Source organism: Otolemur garnettii, unplaced genomic scaffold, assembly GCF_000181295.1.
Source record: "Otolemur garnettii isolate 467f Iridium unplaced genomic scaffold, OtoGar3 scaffold00060, whole genome shotgun sequence".
In the NCBI taxonomy this organism is placed as follows: domain Eukaryota; kingdom Metazoa; phylum Chordata; class Mammalia; order Primates; family Galagidae; genus Otolemur; species Otolemur garnettii.
The window spans coordinates 6,364,938-6,392,375 of NW_003852455.1; the positions used below are offsets into that span (position 1 = coordinate 6,364,938).

The 27,438-nt window shown below is 38.7% G+C and overlaps 1 protein-coding gene across 3 annotated transcripts in view; it reads right to left on the bottom strand.

The window, feature by feature from the left end:
* The window catches only part of IL1RAP (interleukin 1 receptor accessory protein), a 138,995-nt gene that overhangs the window by 76,573 nt on the left and 34,984 nt on the right, over positions 1-27,438 (bottom strand). Inside the window, exons 1-3 of one of the 3 annotated variants that reach the window (XM_023514834.1) lie at positions 25,227-25,311; positions 24,922-25,042; positions 19,146-19,210 (exon numbers count right to left, since the gene is read on the bottom strand). In XM_023514834.1, the coding sequence (XP_023370602.1) occupies positions 19,146-19,209 (64 nt within the window). In that variant the 5' untranslated portion in view covers position 19,210; positions 24,922-25,042; positions 25,227-25,311. Of the gene's footprint in view, positions 1-19,145; positions 19,213-24,921; positions 25,043-25,226; positions 25,312-27,438 lie in introns of those variants that run through there. The other 2 variants (XM_023514833.1, XM_023514835.1) reach the window with 2 other exon arrangements.

The following is a 27,438-nucleotide window of genomic DNA, read 5'->3' on the forward strand; positions in this document are numbered from 1 at the left end:
GGCTTTTCCAGGCACTAAAGATACAGAAATGAATATAATTAATCACATGATTAATAACAATCACTATTGGAATGAGTACCATAAAAAAGAACTACAGGGTAATATGAAAGGGCATGTTAATAGGAATCTCACTTAGCCTGAACTGTCAGTGCTCAGGGAAGGAGGAAGGATATTCCCTGAAGAACTGACTTTTGAGCTGAGAGACACAGGATCAAGGTGTGAGGGGCCAACTTGAGACCATGTGAGGGAAGAGGAGAAAGGGAGTGGGAAGTGCACATCTCCAGGAATCCCAGGAAGCTTTATTGGCAGGTGCAATATGGAATGGAATATACGGAGTGGAATATGAAGAGGCTGAAGCGACAGGTGGGAACCCGACCCCGCAAGGTCCTACAGGCCATGGCGAGGAACTGAATGTTAATTTTAAGAATAACAGGGAATACTTCCGGGGACTGAATCAGAGGAGACACCTGATTTTACCTTACCATAACCTTAGTTGCTGGGAGGAATGGGAGCAAGAAGGCAGTAAGACGAAACAGCTATTAGTTACTGAGGAAAAGCCCAGGGATCACGACATACTGTGGCTTGATGACAGTTCCCGTGGAGAGGAGTAGACAGAGTCACAGGGAAGAAGAACCAAGATAGACCGAAGCAAATGTGAAGAAAATGAGAGCAACTTGGCCCAGAGGCTCGTGAATCTCAGACCTATATAATTTCAATTATGAAACGTTCGCGTGTCAGTATCAGGAAAAACTAAGCAGTTTTGCAGACAAGGAAACAGATTCAGAGAGGTTAAGTAGCTTGCCCAGATTAAGCCAGTAAATTTCCAAGAGACCAGTGTTAAGACCATCAATGCTCGCTGTATTATTGTTCTTTTCTATTTTTTAGAGCCTAATTTTGACCTCTACTTTGTTCTTCATTTTTAAAGCAAACACTGTAATGGTGCCATCTAGGAGTCACGGTAGCAGAGCCCCTGAGGCATTTAGATATAAAACCCGGGAAAGTAATGTAGCATGAACAAAATGACAGGGTATGCTGTGGTCACTAGTGGGTACATCCCAATGCTTATCAAACGTCTGGCTCATTGAAATATCTCAGCGAATCACTGTTCAATGAATACATAAATTTCCATTTCCCATCATTTTTTTTGCAATTATATTCTAAATTATAATTAAAAAATAATATAAATTTCAACTGATTTAGAGTCATTGAAACCAGAGTAAGTGGCAGAAAGCCACAACACAACCTGGTGTTCCAGCAAGTGGTTTGAAAGAATATGTTACTACCTGCCTTTGAATGCTTAGAAAATTAGTATGTAAATGAACATCTCGATTTTGTAAAAACTCTTTTGGGCAGAGGTTCAATTACATTTGGAAATATAGATTCTTGTAGGCACATACTCACTTTCAAATATAAAAATTTCAAATGCTAATTCCCTAACACAGAGGACCAACTGAGGCTCACCCATGTACCAAGGGTGTGACGTCAGTCAGACTCCACTGAGCTCCTGCCCCTTATTGGCTTCTGCTGGTTACAGAAACCTTTTGGTTACATTCTCTCACTGCATCTCCATGAAGGCTTTGTGAGGCAGGCAGGGCTGATACATCGTCTTCATTTTATGGAGAAGGATACTGAGAGTCTTATGGAGCCAGGATTTTACTTATCCAGGATTGCTTCTCTGCATTATATTATAATTGTGAATTACCCAGGCATTTTCTGACTCGGGACATTTTCTGAGGTCCTGTAGCACATTTGTTAACACTAATAAAAAAAAAAAAAAGGAAAATACTCAGATGCTCTGCAGGATCAGAGATTAAGGGACTGAGTCCTAGAAAGACCTGTCAATTCACTGCTGCTGCTTTTTAAAAGAGTACTTTCCTGAGGTATGACTGGCATACAACTCCCTGTACATTTTGAAGATTTAATTATATAACATGATTATATACATATGGGTATATATGTGTGTACATATATATGTATATGTATATAGAGAAAGAGAGAGAGAGAGAGGTGTGAAACCACCACCACCGTCCATGAGTAAATACATCCATCAACTCTAAAACTTTCCTCCTGCTCTAGGATGTGTTCTAGGATGAGTTTGCAAACTTAATTGTCAGATGACAGCTTTGATGACCATTCCAGAAAAAGAGTTCCAAAATTTCTTTCAAGAGTGGAGCAGGTACTGGCATTGGTGCACAGATTCCCAAGGAGAGTCCTTTGAAGGTGACCATAGTGATATCCAGCAGGGAAGTGTGTAGAACCTGTTCTAGGATGAGTCTGAGAACCTGATTGTCCGACCTCATGTGTGTGTATAACACATACGTATATATGCACATTTTGTTGGTAATATTCCACTGCATGTATATATCACATTTTCTCTCATTATTCTGGTAAACACTATGGGAATTAAATAATTAAAAATAGAACTACCATCTGACTTCACAAATCCCACTTTAGAGTATACAACCACAGGAACTGAAATCAGGATCTCAAAGAGACACCTGCACTGTCATGTGCATTACTGTTTTATTCACAATGGGCAAGACATGGAAACAACCAGAATTTCCCTCCATCTCTTCTTTTTTTGATTCATTGTATTCTAATTTAAGGAATTGCTCTACAAAGCTGTGGTATTACACCCAACCCAAGATTCATGTGCTACTCCAAAACTTCAAAAAGGCATCTGTCATGGTGTAGTCACCATAAAAAATAGCTTAGCAGGTCTTCATAATGTTAAACATAGAGTAACGATGACCCAGTAATTCCACTTACAGGCATATGCCAAACAGAAATGAAAATGTATGTCCGTGAAAAGACTTGTACACAAGTATTCACAGCAGTGTTATTTATGACAGTCAAAGAGTAGTAACAATCTAAATGTCCATCAAAAATGAACGGGCGTGCAAGGAATATGATTCATCAATAACAAGTAAGGAAGGATTGCTGCAAATTGTAACTTAGACATCCCTTAAAAACATTGCATTAAGTGAAAATCCTATGCTGTGCTAGTCAAAAAAACCCACATGTATGTGTGATATTATTACATCCATATGAAATGTTCAGAACAGACAAATCTATGTACAGTAAAGGTAGATTAGTTGTTACTTTGGGCCAGGGGAGGGAGAAAGATGAGGAGGATTGACAGCCAATGGATACGGAATTTTCTTTTGAGGAGATGAAATCTAAAGTTAGACGGTAGTGATGGCTGCAAGGCTGAAGGGTCTGGTTTTCATGTTTGCAACACATGGAGTCTTGAGAAAAAAAACTATAAAATAAACTATGTCCTTGTAGTAAAAGAGTAGAGATCCCTGGATCTGCCAGGAAAAATGAATAATAGGTGCGGGAGTGGAAGATAATGAGGGTTTGAGTCCCGGTTATTCTACTTACTTTCTGTAAGATAGGTTGAAATCATTTAACCTCTCCAAGCCTATGCCAAATGGGAGCAATGATATATTTTCTATCATTATTCAGAGGATCGAATAATGCAAGTTTTCTTAAACTGTAAAACATGATGTGAGGTCACGCATCACTGTGAGGATTAGTGAATATAAGGGTAATATGAGCCCAACACGACATATGTTTATTGCATGGAGACAGGAGTACCCTTCTGTGAAACACACGCATAGTGACGCCTCCAGACACGTATCAGAATGCTGACAGCTTGCTGAGTGTGCCCTGTACAGAATGATCTCTTAAAAGACACCTAAACCAAACAAACAAATTCAGGTGGAAAGCTGCCTGTAATCAACAGAAATGTTGAAATAAGCACATCAAGTAACTAAGAAGCAGGGTATTGAGCTATTTGGGGGTCTAGGTATCCCATATTAGCAAACTTGGGTGCTGGAAATGGGGAAATCACTGATTCCACAACTTCCAAGTGTTTGGGTAGCTATTGTTTATTTTCCATACTGGCCTTGATTAAAATGCAAGGAAATCAATAGTAGTGTCTCTTTTCCCTCACAAATCTCCTAATTTAGTAGTCTACCAAGGTCTATATTCATGAATATTGAAATTATCTTGTGCTAGGGAAATTATTAGCATACCAATTTACACACAGAAATAAAGAGCCAACGCTTAAACAACAGTATCTGTCAAAAGTGCTTCCTATTTACCATCCCCAGAACTAGAATAGTTCAAGTATATATACTCTTACTTCTAAAAATTAAGTTCCTCTTTATTTCTTATTATAAATATAGACTGAAATACATTTAAGCAATCAGCAAAGTTGTTTTTAAAGGGAGGAAATAAACATAATTCTACTTTCTAAAGATAATTCCTGTTAATATTTGGTTGTATATTCTGCCAAAAGTTTTCTGCATATGATGTATTCACATGCTCAGACCTGGAGGACCACAGTGGTGTGCTGGTAAACTAGCCAGGGGAGGAGGAAGGAGCGACTATATTGCATCTGTTTACCCATTTCCATGGTGTGAATACTCTCACCAAAGCCAATTTCAGACCACCAACAATTTGACAACTGGCTCAAAAAAACCCCTAAGTATTGAAGAACTGGTTATTTATTATAAGTCCATACCAACCAGCTCCAGCAAATGATTGGTTATTGCACGCCCATACCAAGTAGCTCCAGCAACGGCTTTTAAAGCTTTCATATGAGTTCTGCTATAGGGTGCCTGTTTTAAACAGAAGCATCTTCATTAAATTACTATGATAGCAACAAATATAAATTCAAATTAAATTTTGACAAGTCCATAGCCGTCCATTTTACTGGTATACCAGTCTATGTAAGTACACTTTATCAATGAATATCTACACTGTTTCCAATGTAAGCTATTTTAATAATTCTATGAAAAATAGAGTTGTCAGTACATCTTGATGAATTTAGCTGATTGTATCCTTAGCATGTATGTGAAGGATGCCCATTATGAGGTTAAAAGAAGGTATTTTGGTGCCCTCCTATGCCAGGTACACTCTGACCCACTGTGTGTGAGAACATCATCCCTGGACATTAGATCTCCTTGTCCTGGCCAAGTGTAGGAACTATTGTTTGTGTTAACTTTTGCCAGACTGAGTGAGAAACAGCATCTCGCTGTTTGTTCAAGATTTCTTGTGGTGTATAATGGCTTCTTCTACTCTGATGATACTGACCCTCTGCCTATTATCTGCTTCTTCCCAATTTTAATTTGTTCATTAACGTATAACATTCGGATGCTACACTGACCGTTTTTAACTTTTATGTAGTCAAATGTATCAAACTTGGTTTTGTAAGGCCTACTTTAGATGGTATATCTAGAAAGTCCTTCTCCATTCCAACATTATAAAAATGTTTGTATTTTCTTCTAGTATTTTTAGGGCTTAATTTATTCTTACGTTTAAATATTTAATTCAACTGAGATTTGTTTGGGGGTAAAGTATAAGGTCGTAATTCAACTGTATATTTTAAGAAATTACCCAAAGGTCCCGGCAGTTAGATCTACCTTTTCCCTCCCACTCTGGATGTTTCCACGGGCAGCCGCCAGCTGCAGAACTGGCTTCCTTTCTTTTCTGGATTCCTGTTTTAACTTCCATTTTGGTCTCTGAGAATTTCTTACCCACTCAGCAATTCATTTTAAAGGACATCTATTTTTAAATGCAGCATTTCTAGCTGCTTTATAGAAAAGGGGGTGTTTAGAAGACCTTGTCTGCCACAATAAGAGAAATTGGAATCATCTGGGAGCTCTTTCCTATGTACCAGCTATCATGATCATTTGATTACTTAGCTGGATAATGTCAGGACCCTGCCCAAATCCTTTCAAAGGCTTTTTATTTCAATGAAGATAAATGTGACAACACTCTTCATATGGGCTGGACCCCGCTTACCTACTCCTCTTCACACCATGAGCCTTTCCCTAGTTCCTGAAGCTCCTGCAATATAGGCAGAGTGACCCTGTTGACCTCAGGGCTTCATACATGCCACCCCATGGCCTTTGCAGGTGGCTCTTTTACATTCTCCAACTCTCAGTAGAATGACATCTTTTAAAAGAGATCATCTCCAATTATCATCAAACAAGGGAAGCATTGTTCTATTACTTTCTATCCAGATAACATCCTATAGATTACTATCATAGAACTTTTAATTTATTTTTAAGGGGATAAACCTTTAGTTTACAGATTATTCAAGAACCAAAGAACAAAATTGCATGGGAAGCAATAAACTCTGTTGCTTTTTACCAGTAAGTATATGTGACTATTAATTAATCCCTATTACTGAGAACCTAATATCTGCTAGGTTTCATTCTGGATACAAAACATATTTCATCTTATTTGACCTTTCTCTTTTTAAAATATTTTTATTAAATCATAACTGTGTACATTAATGCATTGATGGGGTACAATGTGCTGATTTTATATACAATTTGGAATGCTTACATGAAACTGGTTAACATAGCCTTCACCTCACTTACTAATTAGTGTGTTAAAACATTTATACTCTATTCTTAATAGATTTGACATGTACCCTTGCAATATACACCATAGGTGAGGTCCCACCAATTACCCTCCCTCATAGAATGTTTTTAAAAATGTGTTTATTCACTTCTTTTCTTCAGTCTCACCCTTCTATAAGACTGTAAGCTCCATAAGGGCAAAAAGAATGTCTGTCTCATTTAACAATATAGGCAAGCACATTATCTTACACATACTGGTGCACAGTGAATGAATAAATGAATGAATGAATTAAAAATATCTTACTAATCTTTACATTCCCTATGACACAAGGCTTTGTGCATAACAGATGCCCAGAAAATATCTGCAGAGCTGGGTTTTACATTTACTCATGAAAGACCAACTTCCCTAATGAAGGTTGTACAATTCTTTTGACCTATTTCTATTAAATCACAAAGGTGTGTCTGCAAAATAAGAAGAGAATATGTATCATCCTTTTGTGAAAAAAAATTATTGCATGCTTTAAACGAGCCTATTAAAAATTGATTTCCCTGAGACTGAAGATAAATTTGTATATTGAACCTTCTAGGATGTCAATTCCAGAGACCGCAGTAAGTTAAGTAGCTCACCTATGTATGAATATGGATTGGTGATAATCCCCCCAGCCCAATCTTCTGTGTACTTGCCGAATGCAGGTGACAATTATTTGGGCTGCTTTGTTGTCATGCACACACAAAAAGCGACAGTTTCTGAGGAAGATAAAACATTGCAGCTCCATCAAAAATAAAACGGAACTTGGAGTGAAACCACAATCAAATTCTGCAATTCACAGCCAATCATTGCCAAAGGCTAGCAAAAAAACTGACACTTTTAGAATGGAAAGAATTTTCTAGAGCTATATACTGCTTGGTACCCAAAAATTCTCTGTGCTGTGTGTAAAAGTCATTGACTAAGCCCCTTAACACCGAAGAGGAGAGGCAGGGTCTGCTGCAGTTGGGTAAGGAGGAAAAGCCAGGGAGTTACAGTTAGTGTCTTTGAGTTAGCCACAGGGGAAGCCAAATAGATAAGGCCACAGCAATCTTGCATCACACTAAAGTTAAAAGCTCCCAACGCCATTCAAACCCACTCCATCTGTCCTGAACCCGCTTTTCTTCATCCTTCTGCAATCTTGTTCTTGCTTACAAGTAATTGCTTTCTTTTAGGAAACTTTATATAAACTTGGAAAGATATAGGAAGGTTGTCCACAAAGTATCTGTATCCTGCCACAGGCTATGAAAAATAATATTAACAATGGCTGGATACTTTCCAGACAGCCCTCATATATATTCATGATCTGAATATATATAATTGAAATGTACTGTATACGTTTCCAGAAGACTAGAGCAAATCAACTTGAAAGAGGATTTGCAACGTGAAAAATCCCGTCTTAGGTGCTCTGTCAACTGGTTAAATGTTTCTTTTCAAAAGTGTGTTCCATATCATTAATTACTGACAGATGTCTTTGTTTGCATGTTTTGAAAATGCAGATTTTCAATTATAAAGAATCCAGGGGCAGCACCGCATATTGACAGTACATCTTAAGGTCTAACAGCAATACAAGTTTTCCCACTCAGTATCCTCAGATTAGGCAAATTCATTCACTTGTCTGAATCTTAAGGTCTTCACTGGTAAAGACAGAATAAAACACTCATCTTTATCTTCTGGAGCTATTCAGAAACAAATCCAATATTATATGAAGAGAACCCCCGGTTCGAGTAATGTTCTTTTCCTCACCTTCCTTCTCTTCTATCACACACACACACACTATATAGTTATTACCAATTTACTGAGAATTAATCAAAGAGATTTAAGGCCATGTTTAGCTTAGCATGATCTTCCTTTAGTGATTAAAAAAATCAATATTGTAAAAATGCTTCATGGCTATTATTGCAGTCATCAATTATCACTGCACTGGAGACCAAAGGAAGAACCTTTTTAATAACAGGATATTTAGAGTAATAAATGTGAGATAACTAAAACTTTGTTCCTATAAAGCAACCAAGAACGAAGACCTTGTTCCTATAAAGCAACCAAGAACGAAGACCCTGCCTTCACTTTCTTCCTGAAATCCCGCACAGCTCCGCACTAAGAATACTGCTAGCAGAGGGAGGAACTCCTGCAGCACATTCATTTACAAGATCATCACTCACAATGTCCACGACTTTATTATTTGCCAAACAAAGCGACACCCTCCTTTTAGACCTGAATATAATTTGAGTTTCTTCTGAGCCTCAAACAATATATTGCCACTAGCAAAAACACATTTCACAGCTAATGTCAATTAGAAATATTAGCAGATTGCTTCTGGCTTAGAATTTATGAACTTTCCTAAGTTCTTAAGTTTTGCAGCTGCCATCTTGTCTCCCTTTATTACCATGAAGGGCTTACAAAGCTCCAAGTCTCCACCATCCCCACCGTACACTTCCTTCAGAATACTAGCAGCCTGACAGACGAAGCCTTATCCCTGGAGATGCTCACTGCTAGCATGACTGAAAGTAGCCAAATCCAATCCATTATATGTAAGTACTTAATGCTTCTGCAATACACAAGGTTTCTAATTGCCCTCATCATTTTAATATACTAGAAAGAAGGGAAGAGTAAGAATGCAAAACAAAGAAAGAAAAAAAACTGAATAAAAACAAACGGAGCTGTAGTTTTCTCTTTTCATTGTGTCCTTTCCTAGCTATGGTACCAGGATGATACCAGTTTCATAGAATGAGCTGGGGAGTTTCTCTCCTTCTCCACATTATGGAACAGTTGCATTAGGCCAGTTCTGCTGGCAGGTCTGGCAGAGTTCAACTGTGAATCCATATGGTCTGGGGCTTTTATTCCTGTTGGAAGTTTTTTTCTTTTTTAATTACTGTTTCAATCCTACTACTTGTTATTGGTCTGTTCAGGATTTCTATTTCTTTCTGATTCAAACTTTGGAGGTTGTGCCTTCAAAAAAATTAACCAATTCCTCTAGATTTTCTCGTTTTTGTGCATAGAGGTCTTCAGAGTAATCTCACTTGATATTTTTTATTTCTGTAGTATCAGTTCTAATGCCTCCTTTTTCATTTCTCATTGAGCTTATTTTAGTCATTTCTTTTCTATTTCTGGCTAATCTATCTAGTTAGTTGTCTAAAGATTTTGCTTATCTTTTCAAAGAACCAACTTTTTGCCTCATCAATCCTTCATTTTTTTTCCTTTTTTTTTTTTTTCCCATTTCATTTAGTTCTTCTCTGATCTTTGTTATTTCCTCTACCAGCTTTGGATTTGGGTTGTTCTTCTTTTTCTAGTTCCTTCAGGTAAGACATTAGCTTGTTAATTTATGATCTTTCTGTAGCTTGATTTGGAATTTAAAGGCATAAACCTTTCTCTGAGCACAGCTTTTGCTGTATCCCAGACATTTTGGGAAGCTTGCATCATTTTGTTGTTCAGTTTGAAATATCTTTTGATTTCTATTTTGATTTCATCACTGACTCACTAATTGTTTAGTCATAAGTTGTTTACTTTCCATGTATTTGTGTAGTTTCAAGAATTCCTTTTGGAATTGATTTCTAGTTTTATTCCACTGTGGTCTGAGAAGATGCATGGTATGATTTCAATTTTTCTGTATTTGCTGACACTAATTTTGTGGTCTAACATATGGTCTATCTTGGAAATCGTCCCATGTGCTAATGAGAAGAACATATATTCTGCAGTTTGGGGGTAGAATGTTCTGTAAATGTTTGTTAGGTCCATTTGTTCTAGAGAGTTCCATATAAGTCCAGTGTTTCCTTATTGATTTTCTGCCTCAAGGACCTGTCTACTTCTCTCAGTGGAGTACTGAGGTCCTCTGCTATTATCATGTTGCTATTTATAGAAATATAAACGTTGCTTTTATGACTTTGGGGAGTCCTGTGTTAGGTGCATATATATTTAGGATTATTAATTATATCTTCTTTTTTGAATCACCATCTTTATCATTATATAATGACTATTTTTTTTTTCTTTTCATTTTTTCTTTTGAGACAGAGTCTCACCCTGCCTCCCTGGCTATCGTGCCATGGTGTTATCATAGTTCACAGCAACCTCAAACTCTTGGTCTCAAGTGATTCTCTTTCCTCAGCCTCCCAAGTAGCTGTGAAAATAGGCATCCTCCACAATACCCAGATAGTTTTTCTATTTTTAATAGAGATGAGGTCTCAGTCTTGCTAAGGCTGGTCTCAAACTCCTGAGCTCAAGTAATCCACTGGTCTTGGCCTCCCAGAGTGCTAGGAATACAGGCAAGAGCCACCATGCCTGGCCTGTAATGACTAACATTGTCTTTTTTACTATTATTGATTTAAAATCTATTTTATCTGATATAAGAATAGCTACTCCTGCTTGCTTTCAGTTTCTATATGTATGGAATATTTTTTTTACACCTTTACCTCGAGTCTATGAAAACTCAGTGGGTTTCTTAGAGACAGCATATATTTAGGTTGTATTTTTTTTATCCATTCAGCCAATATCTTTTAAATAGAGCATACAGTCATTTACATTCAATGTTAGTATTGATAATTGGGGAAAAAATGAATTTAACAAAACGGAAACTGTCTATTGCAAAGCTTAGGCAAAAATGGAGAGTACATAAATGTGGTATGAAAAGCATTTTGTTTTTCTAATTTGAAAAGGTATATAACTGTGTTTACATCAAATCCAGCCAATACCTCTGGAAGATGATCTCTATTTTTTCTCTTCGCATTTCTGTCTCTTTTACTCACAATCCTTTTCTTTCTGTCTCTTCTCTTCCCCTCCCACCTCTCTCTCTCCTCCTCTTCCCTTCCCTTCATTCCTATTTTCCTTATTTCCTTTGACTTAAGAGGACAGTAAAAAAATGCTGAGAGGACATCTATCAAGCCATCAATGTCAAAACATCCATCATATGAGAAATGTAATTTTCTGTATGAGAACTGATAAGTCAGAAAAAATCAAGGAAAATTAAAAAATAAAAGGATAAAATGAATGTTTTTTCTCTCAAGCCAAAATTAGTCCATTAAGCAACTTTTGGGGCAGTCTGAGGTCACAGAGGATCTAGAGAAGGATAAAGTTTTCAGGTCAACTCAGGTGCATCAATTTACAGTATTAAGTCGGTTCCATCAAAGGTGTCTGTGGTGAAAGAGCAAAGGTTTCTTTCCTATGGTAAAGCAGGCAAATAAAACTATAATAAATAATGGTTAATAATCATGAGTATCCACTAGGAACAATAATGTATACATATGTGTTTGTTTTAAAATGTTAAGAAATTGGATGTAAAGTGTTCTCATCCTAAAAATGTATATATTAATTAACTAGTAATTCTGCAGTGTATGTGTATTTCAATATATCATGCTTCACATGATATATACAATTTTATCTGTTAATTAAAATATTAATAATAAAGTTCTAGACTCTAACTTATAGTAGTACTTATTACACAAGTGTAGGTAATTAGAATCAAAACCCACCATAATACATTTATAAAGAGCAATATTTATATAGAAAAAAAATTTTTTTTTTTTTGAGACAGAGCCTCAAGCTGTCCCCCTGGATAGAGTGCTGTGGCATCACAGATCACAGCAACCTCCAACTCCTGGGCTCAAGTGAGTCTCCTGCCTCAGTCTCCCAATAGCTGGGACCACAGGTACCCACCACAACACCTGGCTATTTTTTGGTTGTAGCCGTCACCGTTTGACAGGCCCAGGCTAGATTCGAACCCGCCACCTTTGGTGTATATGGCTGGCACCTTAGCCACTTGAGCCACAGGCACCCAGCCAATATATAGAAAAATTTTTAATGACTGACGGTACACTTGCTCTCTGCTTCCTTCCTCTTGAGTAGCTATCTGCATGTATGGAGGAGGTTCCATTGAAGAAGCGTAGTTGGAGAATTTTCTCACCTGGTCAGTCTTCTTGTCACAGGACAGCAAGCCAGATCTTAAAAAGACCACCAGGTTGTGTTACATAAGCTAAGGGAAACATGCACACCACACTCCTGTCTACCTCAAAGAGCACATCAAAAAATAGGAGAGTAGCTCAGAAGGAAAAAACTCTGGGCTGATAGTTAAGAGCCTTAAACTATGATTCCAAACTTTATAAACACTGCAGGAAAGTGATAGTTAGCTCCCAATTATGTAGAACTATACCAAGCCTTTCGAATTTTGATTCCTATGGTACAAGGAGAAATATTATTCATGAAAACGCAGCCTAGGTTGTTGAGATTGTGATTGTTTTATCTCTTTTCTCCTGTTTTCTTAGTCATCTTGCATTTTCATTGTTCGTACTACCTCTAAAAGATGAAGGACAAAACAAGGCATTTCTGGACATCAAGTTTTATAGGTTTGAATGGCAGGTACTTGAAGTTCCTGATTGAGGTTCCCAGGTTATTTGTAAAATGTATCCATTTTCTCTGTGTCCCTCAAAAATAAATGAGAGATGGCGGCACCCAATGGGTTTAAAAATAGAGCAATCATGGTGTTCTTATTTGAGATGATAATATATTTTATTTTCTAAAGAACTTAATTAGCTGAATAGAAACTTATTTTAAATGGTGGCATAAAAGCAGGTGGGAACTGGTGGGAAAAGCAGGTGAGTCACTGCTAAGGTGGAGATCTGGTTCTATAGATAACATCTCAATATGGCAGAAACAAATTAATTCTAGGAGGTTGGGGTAGAGAAGAAAAAGATAGCACAAAGATGATTCAAAAAGCATAAATACTTACAGACCAAACATTTCCAGTTATAAACCAACACACTCCATGGATTCCTTGAAAAAAATTCTGGTTTCCCTTAACTAACACAGCCATGTGAAGGAAGAATTGGGTCATTTTTCTAAACATAGAATTATCACCGTGATACAAGAAGCTCTTTATTTGCAAAGTCAGCCTCAAGTCACTTAATTGTGGGACTTAAATCTTTTCTCAATCACGGTACAGAAAATTCACCCTTGGGAAGTACAAGTAACTTAAAAATAAACATCAGTATGTTTTAAAATACAAATGCAATTAAAAAAAAAAAAGAGTAAAGAGATCTTCTCCCAAGAAGTAGCATTTAAAGGACAACAGGGTGAAATTCTGTAATTCCAATGACCTTTAGGTCTAAGAATAAAATGAAACAGTATTCTTCATACATTCTCCAAATGTTTGGACTAAATTGCATAGAAATGGAGAGTGTTCAGGATGGCCAGCCATGGGCAGCAGAGACTGGAAGTGAATGTCACGAGGACATTGAATATGGAGTTTTTCGAAAAGCATATTCAAATAAAATGAGACCGTTGGGGCTGGCAACAAATTGAATTCTTACCAAAAGTTAAAAGAACCATTACACGGTATTAAAAATATTACGTGTCCTTGCAAAAGCAAGACAGAATTTTTTTTTAATGCCAACTATATCTAAAATACATTAAATGCAAATATTCCTTTTACCTGAGGGAATTCCTGCCCTCTATAATCTGTCCCCAACCTACTTGGCTTCCTCCTAGCAGAGAGCAATTCTTAAGTTTTCCTTAATAGCCCCTGACAGGCTTAGTAACTTTCTGTGCTCTCTCACAGAGAGCATTCTATTTGGATTTGTTTTCTCTTTTTTCTCTCAAATGTTACTGTAGTACCCTTAAAATAAGAACCTTCCCTCATTCACCCTAGATTCTCCAATAAAAAAGGGTCAAATCCGCAATCTTTAGAAAGGAGCGAAATCATTGTTAATATTGTCATTAGAACCATTGATTAAATAATAAGAACAGCGCACCCTGGGTGCGTCCATGAGGCATCATGTTCCTTAATAAGAAGCAAAAAAGCCAAGTCAGTTGGTTCTGCGGCTGTTGGTTGGTTGGGTGATTTGGTGGACAGGAAAGGCACAGTAACAAAGAGTGATGAAATGACCTCTTTCCTGTCATCAGACAACTCACAGAGTAAAAGTCAAAACTTACATGTGTCTCAGTGACGGTCAACCATAAATTTTACTTATTTATTTAATGTCTATTATGCAGTTCTCCCCCAGTAGGTCAATAGACTAGCTCTAAGTTTGGAAAATTTTGTGAAAATGTAAAGGAAACAGGGGCTCTTACTTCTATTAACACAGTGGGGTTTTTTTTTCAGCCTTTTTTATCTCATGGACTTGAGCCTGTAGTTAAACTTCCATGGCAAACTTAAATTATGTTCACAAAAAAAAAAAAAAAAAAAGAGAGAGAGAGAGTCAAAAAAAGAATATGCTTACTGTGCTTTGAACGTCTTTTGAGAATAATTTAATTCATGATCTTTAACATCCATGGCACACCAAAGACCTCTCATGGCACACCAGTGTGCTGCAGCCCACTGGTTGAAAATCACTGCATGAGCAGAACAAAGTCTTAAAAGAAGACATTGTGGTATTAAAAAAAAAAAAAAAAAAGGCTGCTTTTGGAGTCCAGGTGGCTCAGCTCTGCCAGGTGAGTGCCACACACCTGGGCTACCTTCTGGCTCTTCATTTCTTAAACTCTGAAGTGAGTGTAAGAATCTCCACCCCTCCTGGCACACAATGTTTTCTGCAAAGTAAATGACAATGTGTGTAAAATCTAGCCCTGCCAACTGTCACATAATCAACTGTTTGTTGACTTTGGAATAGAAAGCTATATTCAAAGATCTGTGTGTTTGCACACATTTGGGGACACAATGCATTGCCTATCTTTTTTTTGTACTGTGATCTGTGCAGCAAATAATATTGATGTGAGAATATTTTTTAAATTCACCCTATTGCATAGGATGCCATTTCCACTATCTCCTCAACTTGGAGTTGCGGGTTCCAGATATTTATTTCTGCTCTGAAGGCAGCTGTAACAGTTTAACAGTTTGAGTTCCTAACATTCTGCAAATAAAACACGGAAAGAGAAATGTGCAATGAGCTGACTTTTTTTTTGAATTCTTATAAGCAGAAAACACTTGGAGTTTAATAATGAAAAATTTAAATACTGTAACAAGCAGAAAGGAGAATATACTGAGTTTGAATTTAGGATTGCACTAATTTTCTTTTTGAAGGAAGTGTCTTAAGGAGGGTCTGGGGGTGTAAATAAATTAGAAAGTACAGAAACCCATCACTGAGTAGTCTTCAACAGTTACCAAGATGATTAGCTGTGATCTCTTGGATTTTAATCTTCTTTCTAAATTTTTTATATTCTAGGAGAGCCCAAGGGGAGCATACTTAGTAAAAATAATGTGGATCTTAGGGAGCGAGGGACTAATTGAAGTTACAGTTAGGCTCAGTGCCGCTCTGTGACTTTGGCTAATTCTTTTAACCACTTTGATTCTAAGTTTTCTTTCCCAAAAAAGAGAGTTACAACAGTCATGACTGCCCCATGGTTTGGGTGTGAGAATCAAATGACATTGAATATGCAAAATGGAAACTGCCTTTTAGACAAAGGAGCTTTATTACAGTATAACTGCTACAGTTATCTAAGCTTTAATGTCTCCAAAGGAAATAAATGTGTTTTATTTGCTTTTATCACCACTTGAAATGAAGATGTCACTTTCCCATTTGAGAGGGGATAAGGAAATTGCAGTATGGCCATCAGAAAGACCCCAATCTGAAGTCAGAATTTTCTGCTTTGGAGGCCAGTTTATAGCATTTGAAACTCAGCATGACACTAAACTCCTATGTGGTTATGATCACTAAACTATGACACTAAACTCCTATGTGGTTATGATCACTAAACTATGACACTAAACTCCTATGTGGTTATGATCCTTATTCTTTAAAATTTTAGGCTTCTCTGGAAAGAAGGCTCTACATGGGACTACAGGGAAGGGCCCAGAAGAACAAAATAAACTTTTTACTAATATCATACGCATGCAACGTGCGTTAGTGTTTCCAGGGGATCTCCCATTTGTTCCTCACTCCAACCTGGGTTTCCAGGAAGACAGGAACCTGAAGCTCGGGAAGAGCCTCAGGAAAGCCAACAGACCCGCTGGCGGTTACATCATCGTGAAAGGAGACACCTTCCTTCATGCACAGAGACTGGTTGATCCCTCAGAAGGGCAATGATCCCTTTTTTCCCCTAGTATCCCAGAGCCAGTTGCTCTTTTCATTTTTGTCAACAATATTTCCTTTTTGTTCAACTAGGAAGTGCATCAGTGACAGACACAATACACCTCTTCATAAGGAAGGCCGATGAGCACGTGCCAGATGGGCCTCGGGGATTACAACATGTTTCCTGCTCCCACGGTGACGGTGACGCAATGGGGCTGGTATGAGAACTCATCTTATTCAAGAAGTTCGCTTCCCCTGGCAGAATTATGAGTCACAATTCCTGGATAGAAAGCTCACTTCCCAAAAGCTTTCGGGGTGAGGGGCTCCCTGGATGCATTACAGTAAAGGTCATTCACAAAAGCACTGTGGCCAGGCCTGTAGGGGAGGCACCAGCACTCACTAGCTTCTGGAACTGCCCTGATCTCTGAGCAACAGTAACACAGTCACGGCTCCCTCTTCCTTCAAAGTGAGGCAGGACATAAAACCAGTTACTGGCATGGGCCCAAACAGGTTCCATTAGAAAACTCACCAGTTTGGTTAAAAGAGAGAGAGAGAGGTGTGAAAGGGCATGTGTGTAACTACTTAACATATACGTATTGAGTACCTACTACGTGTCTGTGTGACAATCATTGCTATAAATATTTGAATAACAAACAACATAAACAAGGTTCTTCCCTCAGGTAGCTTAAAATCACAGAGAAAGGGAGAGAAGGAGAAAGGAAAAGAGATGGAGAGGAAAGAAAGGTGGGAAGGGAGGAAGAAGGGGAGGGTGATAGGGATTTGGGGGATGGAGGAGGAGGAGGAGGGGAAGGAGGAAAGAGGAGAAGGCGAGTTAATACAGTGTCAGGACATGAGTGTGAAGAAAATGGAAACAGGATGAGGGACCAGGAATGATCCGGAGGGTTGCTTTAGTTAAGATGGTCAGGGAAGGCCTCTGTGAGCATGCAACATTCAAGTATAGAACTGAATCACATCAGGAAAAAAAACATAATCAAGGTTTATATTTAATGTATTTAAAAATCAGGACATCAAGGCACTCACCAGTCAAATGGAACGCTCACAGATGCTGGACTACGCAGCGAGAGAACCATCTATTTGGGTATCCCAGCTGACTATCAGCCCCTGTTACAATACATCCTTCCTTCTGTGAGGCCCCAGTGGGCTAACAGGGTTAGAAGTTATCTCCACTTTCAGCTTTGAGCTGTACTCTGTCCTATTTATACCCCTCCTTTAGTGCTATTTTTGATTTCTAATACAATGCTTTATGTGGCATAGAAAAACTGAAACACACCCAGGAAAGATGATCAGGATGGTAAGAGGGCTCAAATCTATGCCACGTGAAGAACAGCAGAAGGCACGTATTGCAGCACGCTGGGGTTTCAGTTACCTAATCACTGATTTAACATTTCTGAAGGCCTTTCATATAGAAAAGGAATTAAAATGATGATATTCAATTGTATGATTCATGGTGTTCAGGGGAATCCTACATTGAAAACCTTCGAGGTTCTCTGCATTAAAATTGGAGAACGTTGTATTCGGTTATTTTTGTTCTTCTTAATCAAGCAGTGACACAGAGAACCCAAGAAAGGGAAGGAAATGACAAAGAGACAAACTTCAGCTTCATGACCTGAAATCTTTCTACTAAGATCAATCCCAAACCATACGAGACTGAAATAAAATGATCAGTAGTCAGAGATACCACAAAGTGGTTCTGCACCACAATTCTGGAGATTTAAAAAAAACAAAACAAAACCTGAAAAGATGGATTGTCCAATATCAAGGCTTTTCCAGATCTCATTTCATATGATCCAGGCCCATGATGATTGAGTTTGGTTACTCAAACTCAAAAGAGGACTTGGCTGACATGCAAAGAATTAGTCTAAAGACAGGGTCTTTCTTCCCTATATAGAAGTAGTACAAAAGTAGTACAATAAAAAATAACATTATTGGCTCGGCGCCTATAGCTCAACCAGCTAAGGTGCCAGCCACGTACACCTAAGGTGGCAGGTTCGAATCCCCAGCCCGGACCCGCCAAACAACAATGACGGCTGCAACCAAAAAATAGCCGGGCGTTGTGGCCAGCTCCTGTAGTCCCAGCTACTTGGGAGGCGAAGGCAGGAGACTTGCTTGAGCCCAGGAGTTGGAGGTTGCCGTGAGCTGTGATGCCACGGCACTCTACCCAGGGGGACAGCTTGAGGTTCTGTCTCAAAAAAAATACCATTATTATTTTCTTTTGAAGGTCTTCATAGATTTTTACCATTGGGGGCTTCCTTTCCACTGGCTTAAGCCTGAAAACAGATTGTGCTATGATCACTTCCAGTTCTTTTTGCAGAGGATCAGAGGTAAGAGAAAGGAGCAGTATTCTGACGTGAGTATGGAATTGATTCCATATCATGCCACTTCCCCAAGGGCACTGTGTCCCCAGAAGGCTAGAGACATCATGGATTCCTCCTGTTACTTGGGGGGAAGGAGTGAGAATGTCGGTTCATTTAACATTGCCTTGCATTCAGCTTTAGAATTTTATTGCTGTAAATAGTAATACTCTCTTCACTCTTGTTTCTTAGGGTGACGGGATGCTGAGTCAGAGATGGAGAAACTGTCAGATTCTTTCTGTCTGTGATTCTTTGCTACGATGGAGGACAATGAAAATAAATAGCATTATCTTCATTTAAATTCCTTCTCAGAAAGAGTGGACGCGTTATCCTACGCGTGGCTTGAATTTTAATAATTAGTCAAAAGCCATTCACTTACCTGAGGCATCACTTTGCAGGATCCCAGAGAAGTAGAGACTCATTAGAAACCACAGAAGTGTCATCCTGTCAACATAAATACAGAGGGAAGGAAGACAGATCACTATTACTCTCAAGTGCTGAACAATAATAAGCGTGTGCACGCAGGCTACAGAGTAGGCACTGTTCTCTAAGTTTTACCATAGTAACAAATTCAATTGTTGGAACCAACCAAGAAGACAAGTTTTGTTTTGCTCCTGTTGTTTGTTTAATCCCCACATTATTTACACATAAGAAAACCTAAACAAGTTAACATAAACATAACCGAGATCCTTTACCTCCAAAGGGGTTGAGCCATGATCAAACTATCGCTGTCTGGCTTCAGAACTACTTAGTATTCACTGAACTATAACTGCACTGACTTAAAAAATAGTCGTCTGAATTTTTTGACCAGAAGTCACATATCTGACAGATAAATTTGACCTCCTTGCCTTTCTTTGCATCCCCTTGGTCTATTTCCAATGGGGAATATTTTATGATTCTGGTATTTTTATTTCTTACTGATGAATAGGAAGTCTAGAAATCCTGGATCCAGACATGGCATGCAATCTACCCCACTCAGAATTTATATTAAAGGGAAATACATAAACCTCGTTCTATTCCCGGCTGCTTTTCCTCGCTTCTTCTCACTGGAAGAAACAAATGATGGGGCGGGAGTCCAATGTCTATGACCTTTAGCCTTCCTATTGATAATCAACTGAAACTGCCAACTAGCAAGAACCAGGCCCTTACGATCGGTCGTGTGATCTTTAATGCAGAAAACCCAGAGACTTGAAAACTCTGTAAAGTATTTATATCCCACTGCCCTAAAAATACATGGCCACAGGTAAAACCTATGTAGAGTTATAAATAATGAAAACTAGAGATGACTCAGAAAGACCTCATGATAGTCATTTAAAGGTGCTAACCGAGGACTTGGTAACTTGTCCAGGTCATATTTCTAGTAAGTGACAGAAGTGGGATTGATACCCACATCAGACTAACCACAGAGTCTATTATCTCAAATAGCTCATGACATCAGTTTGACAACCACAAGTCACTACCAGCCTAAAAAGGCCAAAGTGACGTTTGATACGTAATCATAAAAAAACGTTAACTGCAACACTTTAAAGGGTGTTACGTAGAAACAAAAGGCATAAACTGATACTCCCCAAGCAACCCAGGCTGTGTAGTTGCCCTAAAGGACAATGCAAAATTTCCAACACCTGCCACCCCTCTTGAGGTGACATCTCCAGAAATCTCTGGTTCATATCATGCTTCCTCCTTTAGCCTAGTTGTACATGTACCGGCAGTGATTGACCATATCACAGGCAGCTGTTTCATTTCAATGATTTAATACTTCTTTCTTCTCACCACCACATACTCCCACTTCTCAGACTGTCGATTTAGGGAAATCTCCACATCAGCCATTCATTTCTTCAATAAAACATGCATTGAGCATTTTTGGTTTACAAGTTACTATGATATAATCTCAGGTGTCTCTCTGGTGGTCAGGACGAAGGGCCTTCTCTGTAGGAATTTTTTCACAGTAGAGATCAACCCCATGAAAGCCCCATGAATGTCATCAACTAGTGACATGAATGTCATCAGCTACATGTACAACACACATCCATGGATGCAAAGGAGAGAAGGAGAGTTCCCAGGCAGAAGTTCCATGCAGGGTCTAGAAGGAATGTAAAATGGGTACCAGAAAAAACAAACAAACAAACAAACAAACAAACAAACCTCCTGCAATATGGAGTAAGCAGTGATAGAAATGGGGAGGAACAGGTCAGTGTTTCTGAAGAAAATCAAAGGAAAGAGATGACTTTAGTCAAGACAATAAAAAAAGACTAAACACAAGAGTTGGCTCTTGAACGGAGTTGGCTCTTGAACGGGTTTGGATGTTTAGAATGGAAGCAGAAAGAACATGTGAAAAAAAGAAACTCTTAGTGGAGAACAACACTCCACGGTGGTATTAAAGCATGGGACATAAATAGGAAATAGTCTATAAATAATTCAGTTTGGACTAAGCACAGGATATTAAAAAAAAAAAAACTATAGAAGAATTTTTTTGGAAAGCAGACAGTGTTAGGATCAAAATATGGCCTTAAATAAAGGCGATAGACTTGGGATTTAACTTCAGTGGCAAATGAGAATCACTAAAGTTTTCTGATTAAACAAATAACATGATCATCCATTTGTATCTTATGGAAGTTACTCTGCCAGGCAGGTATTGGATGGATCACTGCTAAATTCTGTCCCGAAATCATTCTGGCTCCGGAGGCTGCCCTCCTAGCTTTGTGACATCTACAAACTTGATCAGCATGTAACCTGTAGCCTCATCCAAGTCATTAATAAAAGTAATTAATAATTCTGCATTAATCCTTGTTAGCAGAGAACAACTAGATATTTCATTGTAGATTCATGGCACGGTAATTTGAGCCCAAATACTCAGCTGTCCTAAAGTATTCTGGCCTCCTAAATTGCTTTTTGTTATTTAAACACACACACACAGACACACACATCCCATAGATTTTCCCAATTTTTCTGTTTATAAGTTGCTGCATTCCTATGGCAACACTCAGAAGACCTTCCAGTTAGTGTGATTGAAGGCATTAATTGATATTCCCCATAGTGACCGGATTACGCCAGAGGCCGCAAAGAGTCAGGTCGCCAAGGCAAAGCTACTCTAAAGATATCCTGTGTGCAAAACACAAATTCAGGGTCGGCTGTGCCCTGTGATGAATCAGAATAAAGCAGACTAAGAAGCTACGTGATGGCGCAGGCAGGTTTAGACAGACAAAAGGGACTGAGGTTTGTGTGAGAGGAAGCTGGCTGGTCTGAAACCTCTAGGAGAATGCTGGTTCATTTAACATTGCAATTTCATTATTGTAAAGAGTTATACAGTCTCTCTTCTTGTTTCTCATAGTGAGGAGGTGCTATGTCAGAGATGGAGAAACTGTCAGGAAGCAAAGGAACCTGTCTAATAACATGTATTTCCTCAGTGTCTGAATTACAGCTTGGCTGGAGATTACTGTGATGGGTTCTAACAGACCTTGTCCTTGCTTCAGATGATTGGAATGTAGGCGTCATACACGTGCTAGTCCCAGCCAGCCTTTCCCCATCACCCAGTCTATTTACCACATGATCATTTTCCCCACTGTGCGTTATTGTTACTTAGCTCATATTTAGTGCCCTCATCTCACGGTATCTCAGCTGTGAGGCCTATCCAAATGGGTACTTACTTCTACATAATCAACGACAATGTTAACCATGATTAACATGTGCTCAGCCCGTTAGCATCCTTCCCTGCAGATGAGACTTTTTATTGTCTGCATTCTCTAAACTTGATAAGCTTTAGAATTTCCACACCTCCAAGTCACTGGACCACTGGATTCTCTTCCCTGGCCAGCAAGCGACAGGCTGAAACTAGGTTTGTTTCCCCGAGAGCGGTGTTCACTGTGGATTACCACTCCCCACTCGCTCAGCCTTCCTTCCACACAGCAACACATCACCGGGCCATCAATTTCCTGATCCCACATATAGCTCCTTACTCAGGTAACAGCCACTCCTGGAAGCTTACCATCCTGGTTAATGCTTGAACCTTCAGCCTGCTGCATATCAATATTCTTTTCCAGGAACCTACATTTGTTCCCTAAAGAGTCTTACTCCAAGCTGTATAAACCTCCTGCAACCCTGAATCTGCTATATTCCTGCCATAGTTGGCAGATGCCCTTGGCTATGACCAGCCCACTGAAAGTCTGGCCATGATACAAGGCCTAAACCCTAGATGGCTATCCCTGTGTGGAGCTGACCTTGCAGCTAAATCCCTTCCTCGAGTCCTGATGCCACCCTGACACCATCCAGATAATTTCCTCGTCCCTTATCTCAATTGCAAAATGGTTTAAGTATGTCTTCTTAGGTATTCTGTGCCCACCTAAGTAAGATAGAACAAACAAGCTGTGTCTGGGACACGGGACAAGCTATTAATTTAAGCAATAATGCAAGAGCCGTATCATATTCAAGAATCGAAAAGATTTAGATGTTAATAGATTTAGTTCATTATAATCAAAACCCCAGCAAGATTCTTTTAGATACAGACAAGCTGGCTCTAGTGTTTACATGGAAAGAGAAAGCTCCAAAATATTGAAAATCACTTTGAAAAAGAAGAATAAAGTTAAAGGAACCACACTAAAAGCAACCCGATTTTAAAATGCTTGAGTCGTAAAGAGATACTTTATCAAAAAGAAGGTGCAAAAGGTAAATAAACACATGAAAAGATGTCCAAGGATGTTAGCCATCAGGGAAATGTAAATTAAGGCCACAGGGAGATACCACTACCAACCTTTCAAAATGACAAAAATTAAATATATATGGTCTATGGATAATACCAAGTGTTAAAGCCACTGGAACTCTCATCCTGGTGGACTAGGAAATGGTACATGGAAAATGGCTTGGCAGTTTGTTATAAGGTCAACAAAACCTTGTGATACAGCCCTATAATGTCACTGCCAGGTATTTCCCTAAGAGGAATGAAAACTTAAGTTTACACAAAAAGCTACGTGTATAGATGAAAGATTTTAGTAGCTCTATTATTAATTGCCTAAAGCTGGAAACAACTCAACTGTCATTCAACAAGTGAGAGGTCAACAAACTCTGATGCGGGGGTGAGACACAATAACAAGGGGGACTCTACCCGACAAATGCAAACATCGTAACCTAATTCTCTGCTACTCTCAAATTAACCTTAAATGATAACAAATAAATAAACACTCTGACACATCCAGAAAATAGAATACTATTCAGAAACACTAAGCAATGAGATTTATATACTGTCTGTTGATCCAGCTTCAATGAATCTCAAAGGCTGTGTGCTGAATTAAAGAAGCCAGTCTTAACAGGATACTGACTGCTTGGTTCCATTCAAATGACACTGTCAAAAAGACAGAGCTGGGGACAGAGCAGATCCAGGGGTTGGGGTTAGTGGGCGAGTGGAACTGCGAAAGGGAAATATTTGGAGGGTATATAGTGCAGCTTTGTATCCTGAGGGTGGCGGTGGTTACACGACTAATACATGAGTTCAAATTCACAGAGCTGTACTCCTAGAAAGACAACGTTATGCATTAAAGTCTATTTTTAAAATGATTTTAAAGTAAATTAGTAAATGATTTTTAAGTAAATTTTCAGAGTGCTCAATAAATGATTTGTGAATACTTCTAAGGCAGCTTAAACCAGTGAAAGCTGTTTTAACCTAAATATGCTTTCTATCTTCAGCATTTACTTTGAAAATATCACAGGCTCTCATTAAGTACTGAATATTCCAGAAATGTCTAGCAGCAGAGACACATAGAGAGATCAATGAAACGCCCCAACTTTCAGCTTCCCAAGACAGTGCTGCTAAGCTTTCCTGATAGAACAGCGGAGCCAAAGTTCACTCCAGAAAACAGGAGCACAGTCCTCTCAGATATCGCCTTCTCTCTTCTAACTAAATACCTTCAAAGGACTCAGAACCCCGGGCGGACATACATAACATAATATACCACCTGCCTTCTTTAGAGGCTGGGAATAGAATGTGAGCAGATTGATTTCCTTTGGTTCTTTAATATTCTGAATAGCGACACACTCTGTGGGGTGAGGGAGGAGGTATCATCATGAAGGCTTGTCCCTCACAAAGGAGCACTAGAACTGGGTTTTCAGTGAGAGCAAGGTCAGAGAGCAATTTAAAAAGAGCACTGACCTTAAAGTTCTAAGTTTACCTGTGCGATCTCAGGCAGCCTGAGAGAGGAGGCCAGGAGTATTCACAGGGACCACTTAGGAAGGTTGGCAACCCGCTCACCGTCCTGATGACTCATTCAAGACTGATGTGTTTCCACGGTTCTAAAGAGTAGGAAAGAAAAATGTTTAAAAATAATGACTGATGTGTTGTGGGCCCGTGATATTTACAAATGAGGTAAGGAAAAGTGTTCCATTGCACCCTCTCTGCGGTGGGTGGACAACTCGGTATGAGGTATCCGCCGTTTAGGGACACTGAGGCTTGGGAATGATAGAAATTAAAACCTACCTCACTATGTGTTGAAAGAAATGTCTGTAATAATTCAAGTGAAACACTTGAGACAGCATCAAAGGGTATACAGCATGAGCTACCATGAATGAGCTACCAGGAATATTACTCACAAAGAAGAGCCCAGGGTACTTGGTGGAAGTTGATCATTAACTAGGAGGCAAAACTTGCCCCTCCTCCCCCCTCTGTGTGAACTAGGTCCAAGTGTAGTCCTCTGTTTCCAAAATATTTCAAAGGAGATATTTGCAGATTTTCAGTCTGGTCTCCACAACTTCTAGAAGAGCTAAGATTGTTCTGACAGGCTCTATGATGAAATTTGAACTTGTAAAATTCATGATCCATGAGGTTCCCATCTCTAGACCTCAAATTCTCATGTTTAAAACAGAAGTAAAAGTCTCTCTCCTGACTTTCTCAGAGGATGGTTACAGAAAATCAAACGATGGGACATGTAGAAAGAGATGTCGTAATTATAAAGTGTTACGCCAGCATAAAATGTCACCATCATTGGGTTTTATTGTGAAATAAACTAGACTTGTTTTGTTTAGATCTGAAAGAAGCCAAAGGAATATATATCATAAAGTTAAAAAGTCATCAATTGCTAAATTCAAAATCAGTAAATGTTTTACCTTTAAAGATATTGACAGGGAGGGCCAGGAGCAGGTTTCTAGGGTCTGGTAATATTCTATGTCTTAGCAAAGGGATAGTTGCATGATAATTTATTTTTTAAAAACATTAAAAAGCCATACACTTAATATTTATGTACTTTACTGGGAATATGACATTTTTGTAAAAAAAAAAAACTGGACTAATTTTTGTTTGAAGTAAAACAGCATTTAAAAGGGTTCTATTAATAGAAAGGTACAGGAATATTATAGATATGTGTGTGGGTACGTAGCCTTTAAACCTAGAAAGTGGATCAAGTCCGGCACAGTGTTACAGGGAGTCATCTCAGGGAACTTCAAGGATGGCAAGAAGAACACTTACGCTGAGAGAGTCTGGTGTGCGTTCCTTCTTACCAACCTTAGACACAGTCTGGAAAAAGAGAAGGGACAGAAACTGTCCCTGTCCGTGAAGCTTATGATTCTGAAGCATAGGAAAACCCAGTTTTTAATTCTAATCATGAAAAAACATTAGACAAACCCCAAAGTGGGGCATTCTGTGAAATAAGTGGCCTGTAAATTTCAAAGATATCAAGGTAAGAAATCAATAAAACTGGGAAAGTTGTTTCAGGTGGAGGGAGCGAAGCAGGACAACTCTAAGCAATGTCGCATTCTGAAATGGATGGTGGGGCTCTAAAGACATTTTGAGGATGATAGATCAGAGGGGAAAATGTTCATTCTACTGTACTCATAACTTTTTGTAAGTTTGAAATTATGTAAGTTTTTCTTCTCATAAAAAAAAAAACTCATACAGAACAGTGCTGTAGCAGAGGAATTTTAAAGCATTTGAGAATAGAGGAGGGAGCAAGTCACCTGGGTTGTGTCATGCCGTTTGAAGTTCAAGTAGGGAATTAGATGAATTGACAACCATCACTGACACAAAACAGTCACCTTACCTGTGGCCTTTGATCCATTCACCCCAGGAAACAAGTTTAATTGCTTTTCTCAGCATAGAAAACTTCTTAGCCATCTGACACTTTTTTACCTTAAATTTCATGTAACCATGTTGCCACTAATAACTTCTTTAATACAAAAGGCTGTTCTGAAGACCACGATTCTATCTGTGGGACTCTCAGGAGAAAGGCACCTTCCACAAACTGTTTAGAAAAGCCAATGATAACAAAACTGTGGCTGAGTTTTCAAAGCTTTTTCTGTAAGCACTGTACATTCTAGCTTCTGAGTTGACAGCATCAAATTTTATTCAAATCGAGGTGTATTTATTGAGCCCTTATTTCCCTGTACTTCATGAGCAGTGTATAGACATAAATGTGCTGTTCTTATAATCATGGATCTCAGTGTGAGAGCAAAATCAGACACATATACAAAATAAAAAATAAGTGTTTTAAAAAGTAGAGAAAACCACAAGGAAGCAAACGGCCAAGTACAAGGCTGTCCCACCAAAGGCATCATGAGAATCATCACAATCTGCAGTGAGGATTCTGCAGAAGGACCGTGGAGCTTTAATCATCAGAGAAATGCAAATCAAAACTACTTTGAGATATCACCTAACTCCAGTAAGATTAGCCCATATCACAAAATCCCAAAACCAGAGA